This window comes from Podarcis bocagei, assembly GCF_964188305.1.
Source record: "Podarcis bocagei genome assembly, chromosome: 7".
Taxonomy (NCBI): Eukaryota; Metazoa; Chordata; class Lepidosauria; order Squamata; family Lacertidae; genus Podarcis; species Podarcis bocagei.
In genome coordinates, this window is record NC_138132.1 from 19,505,513 (window position 1) to 19,518,100 (window position 12,588).

The 12,588-nt window shown below is 43.6% G+C and overlaps 2 protein-coding genes across 2 annotated transcripts in view; both read left to right on the plus strand.

The window, feature by feature from the left end:
- On the plus strand, positions 1 to 10,207 carry LOC308592253 (sulfotransferase 2A1-like). Its single transcript, XM_081203570.1, has 7 exons — positions 1 to 192; positions 1,764 to 1,908; positions 2,286 to 2,482; positions 4,818 to 4,935; positions 6,429 to 6,523; positions 7,911 to 8,091; positions 8,285 to 10,207. The coding sequence occupies exons 1-7, from the start codon at positions 16 to 18 to the stop codon at positions 8,392 to 8,394; spliced, it is 1,023 nt and encodes a 340-aa protein (XP_081059696.1). The 5' UTR covers positions 1 to 15; the 3' UTR covers positions 8,395 to 10,207.
- Positions 8,418 to 12,588, plus strand: part of LOC308592260 (alpha-tectorin-like) — a 20,676-nt gene continuing 16,505 nt past the window's right edge. The window contains exon 1 of the mRNA XM_081203585.1: positions 8,418 to 8,548. The gene's annotated coding sequence lies outside the window, so the exon portion shown is untranslated. The remainder of the gene's footprint in view (positions 8,549 to 12,588) is intronic.

The following is a 12,588-nucleotide window of genomic DNA, read 5'->3' on the forward strand; positions in this document are numbered from 1 at the left end:
GAGGAGCAGCAAAACATGGTGGGCAGCACAGGCAGTTTCCCGCCCACCTCACTTGGAATGTCTCACTTTGAGGAAGGACCCAATTGGCTCCTCCTCCTCAGAATGAGACAGGTAGAAGAAGGAGCAGCAGAGAAGCCTCCAACTAGTCATCTGCCTCATCATTGGACAGCTCACTTGCCTGGTCTTCCGTTGGTAGGTGCCATAGGCTGCCCATTAAAATCTATCTATCTATCTATCTATCTATCTATCTATCTATCTATCATCTATCTATCTATCTATCTATCTATCTATCTATCTATCTATCTATCTTCAAAGCACCATTCTCAGGGATTTCAGAAGTAATCTACCCAGCTTCTACTCATATTGATCCAGTGCCGAACTCCAACGCATAGTTAGCAGAGCAAAAAACTTAAAACACGTTGCAGGATTCCCAATAAATAGACCAGACGCAATTAATATTTCATCCAGCAGAGCTTTACTGCTACTGAAGGCAAATGTGCATATTGGTCACAAATCCAATACATCCAGGATTGGTACTGTCCATAAGAAATCGAGTTGCAGCAGACTTAAACTTACAATAACTTTTAATAAGACAAAACCTTAACACTATATACAGAACACCACACCAGAAGGAAGAGAGATAGAAAGAGAAAGTGAAACCCAGGCTCCTTCTGGCCTAACTTTTATAGCATGACCTTGACAGAAGAGATAACACAACCAGTTTAAGCCAGCTGTACTCAGCTTCTCTGAAGGAATAAGCCAAACATCATGAACTTTCTGCTTGTTTCTTTCACACAGAGAAGCTTCCAGAACCCTCTTGAATTAATTAGAATAGGAAAGATATCTGCATATCAGATCAATGCTTTCTGCACTAAGAAACGCAAACTGACACTTAAAGGCATGATAACATATCTATCTCTAAATCACTATAAGTGTATCAATATATATTTAAGTGTGTGTATAAGAGAGAGATAGAGTTTGAGGCGGGGAAGCCATACAGTATGTAAGACTATGTAGCTAAATGTTTAGACTTCTACCTTCCTCAGGGATACAGTTGGGATTTCAAATGAACACCATTAGCCTGGATGACAGTTTTAAGAACACTCGGGATGGAATAATTCTAAGGAGTGTGTCATACACAATACATTGTTGTTGTTTTTAATTTAAGAAAAGGAAAAGGCTACATGGGAAACAAGCATTGTATTCTAGATGGAAACCATTGTTGATTATTTGTGTCTTAAGATGATTGATTCAGAAATCCTCTTTCTTACAATGGTGGATTTGATGGTTGCCCCATAGAAAAAAATATGTATTTTATATCTATTTATTACATTTCTTCAGGGAGCTCAAGGTGGCGTACATAGATCTCCTCTTTTATCCTCACAACAACTTTGTGAGGTAGGTTAGGCTGAGAGTGAGTGATTGGCCCAAAGTCACCCAGTGGCTGGGTGGGGATTTGAACCCTGGCATCCTAGGTTCCAGTATGACACTAAACACTACACCATGCTAGCCCTTTAGCAAGATTCCCATTCATGGCTTGGAATAAAGGGCTGAATGTTTAATTAAACATTGCAACTTGCTTTATACCATATCAGACCATTGATCCATCTACCAACTTTCCCGTTGCTCATCTTTATGCAGAAATGTTTCTACGATACCTCCAGTCCAGAAAGGTTGAGGGCCATCAGAATTAAAATGCTTTGTAACAGGTTGCACAACTTTCTTGGTCCAGGTTACTGATCTATTTATTTTGATGTCTTTAGCGTTTTTCAATGTCATCACCATTTTTCGTCTACAATGGGATCTTATTCCCCAAAGCGCTGTCCTCAGCAGAATCGCTCACCTATCTGGAAAAAGAATTTCGCTTCTTAGATGACGATCTACTGAGTGTCTCTTACCCCAAGTCAGGTAGGAAAGACAGTGTGTGGAATGAGAGCTGCAGAACATAAACAGGGAAAGGTCATTTGAATTGGCATTGGCAAATCATTTATCTTGTTTATTTATTAAATACCCATCCTGCTCTTCTTCCCATAGGAGCCCAGGGCAGCAAATACTAAAATGTTAAAGCAATGGTATTAAAATAATAAGATTTTTTTTTTAATAATGCACATGAAAACACCTGACAATTCAAAAACATTTAAAACGGTCACATCCCCTCACCACTAATAATTTCATATTGCCAGGAGGTTTGCTTTGGTTGTCAAAGTAGTTGTAAGGTGTGCATTGCAGAACCAAAAGGCCTGTGGGAGAAGAGGTAGCCCTATGATTGCTATACTCCCTCCTAGGTAGCCATTGGATGGCAGAGATCCTGTCAGCGATCCAGCAAGAATGGGACCCCTCGTGGGTTTGCAGTGAGAAAATAACCTGGATCGAGACTTTTGATGGCATGAAGACTGCCTTGAAATATCCTCCACCCAGAATCTTGGCTTCTCACCTTCCAATAAACCTTTTCCCTAAGACCTTTCTCGATTCCAAGGCCAAGGTAAGAGAGGAACAATTCACACACAAAAGCCTGGTCATGTCTGTCTGCAGTAAAGATACTGGGAATTCCATACTGTCAATACAGTATTTGGCACAGCCCATTTCCAGGAAGGTGCCACGAGGGTTTGTTTGTAGTAGTAGCAGTAATAGTACAAGCTTAGAGATCACTATAGGAAAGACTCTTTAACCATCATCTTAATTCTAGAATGGCGCTGTGGGTTAAGCCACAGAGCCTGGGACTTGCCGATCAGAAGGTCGGTGGTTCGAACCCCCACAACGGAGTGAGCTCCCATTGCTCGGTCCCTGCTCCTGCCAACCTAGCAGTTCAAAAGCATGTCAAAGTGCAAGTAGATAAATAGGTACCACTCCGGTGGGAAGGTAAACGGCGTTTTTGTATGCTGCTCTGGTTCGCCAGAAGCGGCTTAGTCATGCTGGCCACATGACCCGGAAGCTGTACGCCGGCTTCCTCGGCCAATAAAGCGAGATGAGCGGCGCAACCAAAGAGACAGTCACGACTGCACCTAATGGTCAGGGGTCCCTTTACCTTTACCTATGAATAGGTAATGTTCAGTCCATGACCTCAGCAGAGGACTGCTGTGGCCCCAGTTTGCTAGGCTGCCCCCAAAGCTCTCTCTGTAGCTGGAAGTCGCAATGAAACGTCTCACTTTCAAAATTAGGCAAAATGTCAGAGCAGTGGTGTAGCGTGGGTTGTCAGAACCCGGGGCAAGGCAAGTAATTTGTGCCCCCTAATCCGTGGATTTGCGTCCCCTAACCCATGGATTTGCGCCCCCTAACCCGTGGATTTGCACCCCCTAACCCTAACCCCCAGACGGTGCGGCCGGCCCCCCCTGCACCCCCCACGCTACGCCACTGTGTCAGAGTTCAAACTGTGTTTTCAGCTTTCGCTTCTGAGGGCCAGACTAGCTGATGTGATGATTTGGCAAGTAGGAAGCCATGCAGGTAGGTTCTGAAGCCATATCTGTATGGTGAGGCAGGGACTGACTTTTTCAATCCATGCCACTGGCAATGTTCATGTATCTTCCCTTAATGGTGGGGATCTTCATGGAGAAATGAATTAAAGAAAATGATTTTTTAAAAAACCTCACGCCAGTCCCATTTCCTCTGTCCCTTAAGGAGCCACCAGACACCTGCTCTTGAATAAATCTCAGACCAACAAGATACCACAGGTTTCTACTATTTACACCTACTTAAGGTTCAGGAAAACTTTTTAAGGACCTCTAAAAGTTAGCCCTTTTTGAAATTCAATTCTTTTTTAATTTTCCCCACCTTCACCCCCAAAAGGTCCCTTAAAATTGAGGGGGCAATGTGAAAGGCAAAGTGTGAATTATGAGACTATAAATTCAGGGAAGGTTGCAAATAAAATTTAAGCAAGAAAATTCCCCTTCATTTTGCTTCCAGCTTTTCTCGGGGTCAAACTTCCTATTATAGTAATTGCATAGCTAATAGCTTGTTGTTGCTGTTTGGGGGAGGGGGTGATTTTCATTGGAACCATAGTATGCAGAAAGGCGAAGTTTAACCTTTCCCTTCCTGGCTGTGATCCTGATGAAAACTGCCCCTCCTCTATGGACTCAAGGCAAATCACCCAACACCTGCTGTTATTTTTTAAACCCCAGACATAGTTGCTAAGTGCAGGATTAAAGCAATTTTCAGAGCTACCTACATCTCAAAATCCTAAATCCTCAGAGATACAAAACTCTAAAATATAGGTGCTCTGAGGGAAAATCAGATATGATCTGGGATTAGGGATGGGAGAGATTCAGTGTGCATTGAAAGGCAAATCTACTGACAGTGATCCTTCTAAATTTGTACCTCCTAGTTATTCTCAATGCCCACCAGGTGATTTGTACAAAGATGAACATAAAAATGCATATTATTATGGGCCACCCCAGTCTCTGCCAAGTGGTGCACAGGATTTCAGGGGTCTTGGCACTTAACCAGGGTTGTGTTTTCTTTGGAATGTGGCACAATGGAGGCTGTGCTCCATTTCCATATTTCTTAAAGACACTCATCTCTGCTGTGCCTCGATTTCCCAATTGAAGCAACCCTGCCAGAGAGCCTGGAACCCTCTGGGATCTTGCTACTGCTCAGCAGACTGGGGTGGCATTCAACCTTTGTAACAATACGACTATTTGATATGATTTATTTCCATGCTGCTTTTCATTCAAATGAATCTCAAAGCGGCTTACAAACAATAAATAACTATCACATAATAAAACTACAATAAATAGTTAATTTCCCAACTTGGCCACCACATTCTACGTTAGAGCTTGTCCTGCTGTTCCTCCCTTAAAATGTGCCTGCTGCCTCTCTTCCAGGTTATTTACACCCTACGTAACCCCAAGGATGTGCTGGTATTGTTCCACTACTGCTATAAAAAATGGAAGGATCCTGGAAGTCTGGATGAGTTCTTGGAGGAGTTCTTAGATGGGAACGGTATGGAAAGAGCCAAATCAGCTCACCCAGGGCCGTCTTTAGCATATGCGTGGCTGGGGTGCAAAGATCCACCCAGCGCCCCCAAATTTAGTTAATTTCGCATGCATGGCACCATTGAGAATGGCAAGCGCCCTCGTTGAGTCTGACAAGCGCCGCCGTGGTTATTGACAAGCGCCGCTGCTGGCTCGGCGCTTCTTTGGTAAATGAGCGCACAAAGTCAAAAGTCCTTTAGTGAAACAGCAGGTATACATTTCGGTAATACCTAGGTATATATGTATTTTGTTTTTCTAGCTTGATCAAAATTATTTATTATTTCATAACAGGTAGATAGTTAAGAACTTAGGCTGCTTCAGCAGCGGGCGCCTGGCACCCCCCAGAATTTGGCGCCTGGGTGCCTCTTGCACCCCTGGGTAAAGACGGCCCTGGGCTCATTCCCCTCTGTTGCAGCCCAAATGTCTGCTCCATGGCACCACGAAGGCTCTCTTTTTAACCACTGCTAGAGCCCTATCATAGAACTGTAATTCCAGCAGGGATAAATTAGAAGGAAGGTGGGAGGTGTCATGATAGTTAAACTCATTTCCTTTTAACATTAATAACGTCCTTAAATAGTGAATGGCCTGAATGTGTGGGGTGGGGATATAGTGGGGTCTCAAATTCAGTGTTTTGGGGCAATATTATAAGGAATGTGTGAGACTGGAGTTGTTACTGGACTACAAATGCCATCATCCCTGACCACAGGCTATACTGCTGGGTGTCAGGGACTGGGCAGAGGAGGAATGGTGGAGACCACCTCTGCATCCTGACCCTTCCAGGGAGGAGGAAGAGGAAGACAGTCTAGATTTACAACAGGGGTTTGAGGGAGGTAGCTGCTCAGAGGAAGATGAGGAGTAAAACTTGAAAATCATGGGATAGCCGGGACAACGCCCGGCTGACACGTTGCCATTAGAAAGCACCCCAGACCCACCATCTCCCAGAACCCAGCGAGCCGTGAAAGTAGGAGAGCAAAGAGCTCAAAGACAGAGGGCGCTTAGCAACACCCATAGAAGTGATGAATGAGGAAGTGGGAGGGACGGAGGGGGTGGAGATTCACTTGGGACAATGCCATTATCCAAGAGGCTGGGTTCTATAGCCTCTCTCTGTAAAGATTGAAATGAAAAAGGTCAGTAAGAAACTTTTCCTTGTCTGTATACTTTCCTGGGCAACCAGCTGGAAGCCACTGACAGCATCCTGACACTGGGGCTGATGGGAGGTGTGGTCCAAGAGAAGTGGTAAAGTTGCTGTCTCACCCCAAACTCCATGTCATTATGTAATCTAGTAACTAACTGGCAGTATCTGGATAGGATTCAGGAGTTTCCTGTTGCTATCCTGCTTTTGTTTGAGAAAAGCATTAGATGTTCCTTGCTACCTTCTTGGTTAGTCTGTTCTCCCCGAGTCTTCCTTGACACACCTCTCTATTGTTGATGCTTACTGGTGCCTCCGTTTTCCTCTTCCAGTGTCCCATGGCTCCTGGTTTGACCACGTGAAAGGCTGGCTGCAGATGAAGAAAAGGGAAAACTTCCTTTTCATCACGGTTGAAGAGTTGAAACAGGTGTGGTCCAACCTTAGCGCTCGTCCTGGAGTTGTCCACACTTCAGCTTGTCCCGTAGCTAGGAAGCATGGGTCCAGCCGGTTTTCTGCTTGTAACTCATACTTTCTAGGCATGAGTCCAAGCCGTTTTGTATTTGCCCCATTGCTTTCCCCTGGAAAACCTGCTCTTTAGTGCCAAGTCTGAGCAAACGTCCATCTGGAGAAAAACCTGACTGATGTTTGCTCCAATTCAGCTATAAACAGCAGGATTTCCTGGGGGAAAGTGGCAGAAAAGCAGAAGTGTAGATGAGCCCATTGTTATATTCACACATCCATAGTTACCTCACCTTGTTTATTGCTTATCTATTTCATAAAATCTATATAGCACTTGATTTAAAAAAAAAACCCTCAAAGAAGTTTAGAAAAGGTTTTCACCATTTTTGTTTTTGTAAATTCTGGTACTGTTTGCTAGATACATTTAAACATGTGCAGTATTCCTTTCTGCCTCTCTACATTAATAATAATAATAATAATAATAATAATAATAATAATAATAAAAAATTATTTATACCCCACCCTCCCCAGCCAAGACCGGGCTCAGGGTGGTAAATAAACCTAATAGGAAAGTCACTTAATGGAAAAGAGCTTTATATCATGTGCAGAGTGCCCTTCCTTTGTCCCACATCAGACCAGGAATGCCATCAGATTAGCTATTTTGTATTTATTCCAATATCTACTTTTACTTGTATTTTCTTCAACTTCTTACTTCAGAAAAAGACTTTTTCTTTTAGGTGTCTGTGCACAGGGAAACAAATACTTGCATGAATGCCCACAACATTTGGAACCTCACACAAATTTATTATTTTGTGCAAATCTGATAGTTTAAAAAACTTGTATTCCTCCCCCCCCCCCCCCGATATTTTTTTTTTAAAGTGTGCACACAGATAAACAAATAGCTTATAATGGACCTCAGTTTTCCAGAACTTGTGAAGGACAAGGATATACTAATTGAGAAGGAGTGTGGAGACACACAGCATGAAAACATTCCATCAAGCATCACCCACTAGTATAGACAGGAAGCAACAGGACGGATTTTGGAGGCATAAAATCAAAACTGGATGAAGGCAAACGAATTTGCACATGGACTCAGTGACCTAATGTGGACACAACCAAGGTCTGCTGCTGTCTCAGATGCTCCTTCGGTGCTGAGCAGGCCAAGAGGCAGTCTGAGACAAAAAGAAAGGCAATTTTTTGAGAACAGGATTCTACTCTGGCTTCCTCACCATGGTGGCTGAGAGATCAATACACCCATGGCATCAGTATTGTTAAATGCACCCTACAAACTAGCAGTAATGCCCTCTGTGTGCCTCTTCATCAGTTTCACAGTCATTTGCTTTCCCCTTCTGCAGGACCTTCGAGGGAGTGTGGAGAAGATCTGCCAGTTCCTTGGCAAGGAGCTGAACAGCCAGCAAATTGACTCTGTGGCGGAAAACCCCTCCTTCCAGAAAGTGAAGAATGAGGCTATGCCTATCTCATCTCGGAAGCGAGGAAGTATTTTGATGCACAATAAACAGCCGCTTGTGCTGACAGGTAACAATATAGCTTATGGTGGAGTCCATGGATAAAGGCCATTAGGCAAAGGTGGTGGGGCGGGGTGGGTGAGAGTCTTTCCCTGTGAAGTGCCATTGACCAATGGATAAAGTTAATCAGGAACTGAAGCCAGTGCTGAAATAATTCTGGCTGAACATCTTTGTGGTTACGAGTCCCTCTTGTGGTCTTTCAGGGCTCCCCGGGGATTGGAAGAACCACGTCACAGTGGCACAGAACGAACGCTTTGACCATTTTTATCCATCTCACATTAAGGGTGTGGGTGTGAGTTTCCCCTGGGACTGAAGAAGGACAAATGGTTGCTCCTGCTTGCTTTTTCGCATCCCCACACCCTTTTATCTCTCATATGATGCATGTCCCTCCTACCAAACCACCAGGCGGTATCGCTGCCGAATTATTATTTCTTCAGATGTGATCAGAAGAGGCTGGTCAGTAAATGGTATGGTTGTATTGTATTTTCTGTTTTCAAATATGGTATGCAAGAGGTAGGCAACCTGTGGCCATCCAGATGTTGTTGAACTGCAAGCCCATCACCCCCAACCATTGGCAATGATGGCTGGAGCTGATGGGAGCTGGAATCTATTACCATCTGGAGGGCTACAGGTTCCCCATCCCTGCTGTATGCTGTTTGTTTTTATTCTGTAATAAAATTGTATTGTATCTTATTGTATCCATAATTGTATTGATGCACAGCTAAATGCATTCAATTACCCATACCAATACAACATATGGTAATGCTGTCAGCTTGATGTTATGGATTTCAAAGTTATTTCCCAAACTGGCAGTCTCTCTCTCTCTCTCTCTCCCTCCCCCCCCCCCCAATTACAGAGCCTGTTCTGGCAGCTTTTTCCTTGTGATTGAAGCAATATCCTCTCATGCCAAAGAAACTCCTCCAGGGGGTGGGAGTTTCCTGGTAGTGAGTGATTCAATCATTAGAGTTTGGAATGGGTGTGTGGACTTCATGGTGAGTTGCCTACAAAAGTTGAGAATGTGACACATCATCTAGATAGCTTGCTTGTTAATGATGGGGAAGTGTCAGTGGTTCAATAACCTGTGGAAGTGTAGACACGCAGTTCTGGAAGCAACATTTCAGGTGTTAGGTAGAGGCTTGAAAACCAGAATCTTCAAAGTTGCTTTCTCAGAACTGCTACCAGATCCACATGCAAGGCCAATAAGACATGAAACGTTGAGGACTCTCAATGCATTGATGAGATGATGGGTGTCAGTAGGAGGAGTTTGATTTGTTAGGCATGGGGGAATTTGGGGTGTGTGTGTGACAAACTGGTCCTCTACAAAAAAAGTGTCAGGCTCCAGGTCAACCAAATGTTGGTGTTTAAAATCAGAACACACTGAGAGGGATGCAGAGGAGGTCAGGGAAACTGTCGGCTAGTTAGCTTAACATCTGTTCTGGAAAAACTGGTGGAGAACATTATTAAAGATGAAATTGTGAAGCATCTAGGAAAGAAGACATGCTGAAGGAGAACCAGCATGGCGTCTGTGAAAGTAATTCCTGTCTAATCAACATTTGGAGTTCATAGAAGAGGTCCATAACTATGTTCATAGAGAGGGTCCATAACTATATAGGGGTGATCTAGTACAGAGTGTGTATTTAGACTTTCAAAAAGCCTTTGGTACAGTCCCACACCAAAAAAACACCAGAGTAAGCTTAGCAGTTATTAGATAAGAGACATATTATTTCATGGATCTGTAACTGGTTAAGAACAGGAAACAGTTCTCACAATGGATGGATGTAAGAAGGGGTGTCTCCAATGATCTGTATTGGTGCCAGTGTTTTTAACTTGTTCATAATAGAGTTGGGAGTGACAGTGAAGTGGTCAAGCGATGAAACTAAAATATTCAGTATTTCAAAAGAAAGAAGGGATTGTGAAGAGGTCCAAAAGAATTGCTCCAAACTGGGTGAATGGGCCTTAAAATGGAAAATATTGTTCTATGTAAGTGTATGTAGATTGAAGCAAGAAATCCTAACTTTATATAGTGGATCACTCAATGAAGACATTGACCCATTGTACAGTAGCTGTGAAAAAAGGTGAAATTCATGTTAGGAAAGAGATTGAAAATAAAACTGCCAATAGTCTGATGCTAGTCTACGGTGTGATCACATACTTTGAATACTGTGTTTTGGTATTGTTGCTGCACCTCAAAAAGGATATTGTGTAGATCTGGAAAAGGTGCAGAAAAATGCAAACAAAATGATCAAGGGGCTGGAGCTCTGAGGAAAATATTGCTGTAGTGGGGACTTTTCAGGTTAGGAAAAAGCAAGTAAGGGGAGACATGATGGGGAACAATAAAATTATGCACAGGGTAGAGAAAGTGGAGAAAGAAAAATGTTTCTCCCTTGTGCATAAACCTAAGAACCTGCAGTCTTCCAAGGAAGCTAAGGGCTCATCCAGATTTCTGCTTCTTATATTCTTTTGCTGTGGCTGATGGAGAGTAAGTAAAGATTCCTACTAGAGTTCCGTGCAATGTGTAGGTGACTGCATATGAGACATAGGCAACATCAAGACCCCTACTCTTGATTTTTCAGTTATTGACATTTAAACCAGACTTGGATAGCCCTTCAAGCTGTTTCCTAGTTCTGCTGGATCTCTCAGCGGCGTTCGATACCATCGACCATAGCATCCTTCTGGACCGTCTTCAGGGGCTGGGAGCTGGGGGCACTGTTATACAGTGGTTCCGCTCCTTCCTCCTGGGCCGTGTTCAGAAAGTGGTGGTGGGGGATGAGTGTTCAGACCCCTGGGCTCTCACTTGTGGGGTGCCTCAGGGTTCTGTCCTCTCCCCCATGCTTTTCAACATCTACATGCGGCCGCTGGGAGAGATCATCAGGAGGTTTGGGCTGGGTGTTCATCAGTATGCGGATGATACCCAGCTCTACCTCTCTTTTAAATCAGAACCAGTGAAGGCGGTGAAGGTCCTGTGTGAGTGTCTGGAGGCGGTTGGAGGATGGATGGCGGCTAACAGATTGAGGTTGAATCCTGACAAGACAGAAGTACTGTTTTTGGGGGACAGGAGGCGGGCAGGTGTGGAGGATTCCCTGGTCCTGAATGGGGTAACTGTGCCCCTGAAGGACCAGGTGCGCAACCTGGGAGTCATTTTGGACTCACAGCTGTCCATGGAGGCACAGGTCAAATCTGTGTCCAGGGCAGCTGTTTACCAGCTCCATCTGGTACGTAGGCTGAGACCCTATCTGCCTGCGGACTGTCTCGCCAGAGTGGTGCATGCTCTGGTTATCTCCCGCTTGGACTACTGCAATGCAATCTACGTGGGGCTACCTTTGAAGGTGACTCGGAAACTACAACTAATCCAGAATGCGGCAGCTAGACTGGTGACTGGGAGCGGCCGCCAAGACCATATAACACCGGTCTTGAAAGACCTGCATGGGCTCCCAGTACGTTTCCGAGCACAATTCAAAGTGTTGGTGCTGACCTTTAAAGCCCTAAACGGCCTTTAAATGTGAAAATAATTTTAAAAAATTATAAAACAACAACAACAACAACAACAACATGGTTCCATCAACCTCTCCAGGGTTTCAGACAGGAATCTTTCACTGCCCTCCCTGCTGATTGAAACGGGGACCTTTTGCATGTAAGGCATGTAAGGCACTGAGCTATGGTCCTTCCCAACAGATCAGCCCGTGAATTCACAAGTATTGCTTCTAAAACATTTTACTTCCATGAAAATGCAAAACAGCCTAACAGGCTGCGCTGAAAGCATAAACAACAGACACATTGAGAAAAAACTGCTACGTGTCAATTGACATGAACACTCTTTTCTTCTGGAGGTTTTAGATACCAAGCTGGGTTTGGGGTGAGACATTTGGATAAAATTAAATACTTAGTAATGCTGTCCAATCTATGTTGTATTGCCCTTGTAGCACTGAAATGTCTGGTGAGGACTGGATGAGCTGTTGTGATGGCTGCTAATATTCAGTAGGCATCTATTGCAACAATCTTCAAATTAATACATTTGACAGCTCCCTAAGGTGCATCATGTACCCGGCAGAAGCATCATCTTGCTCTCTTAGCAAAAATTCCATGTTGCTTAAGGATCGTAGAGCCAGCTATCTTCCCAAAGTGTCAGCAAGATCTTCCAGCACAGAATCACTACATAACCCCCCAAACCCCTCCTTTCACATGAATTTGGTGACAACAAAGCGCCTTTCTGTTGCGTCGGTGCAAACCTGCAGGCATAAAAATCCACTCCTGCTTTTTGGTCGCAGCTCCTTTCTAGATACAGCAGTATTCTATTCCTCACACCCTTGAACCCAGAAGAGGTAATTTTTGACCCCTGTTATTTCTTACAGTAGTCAAGGTGCTTTATTAATAATAATAATAATAATAATAATAATAATAATAATAATAATAATAATAATAATAATAATAATAATAATAATAATAATATCTCTTTGGCATTATGAATGGGTTATTAATAATGCTGCCACATATCCCAATTTTGTGCCTT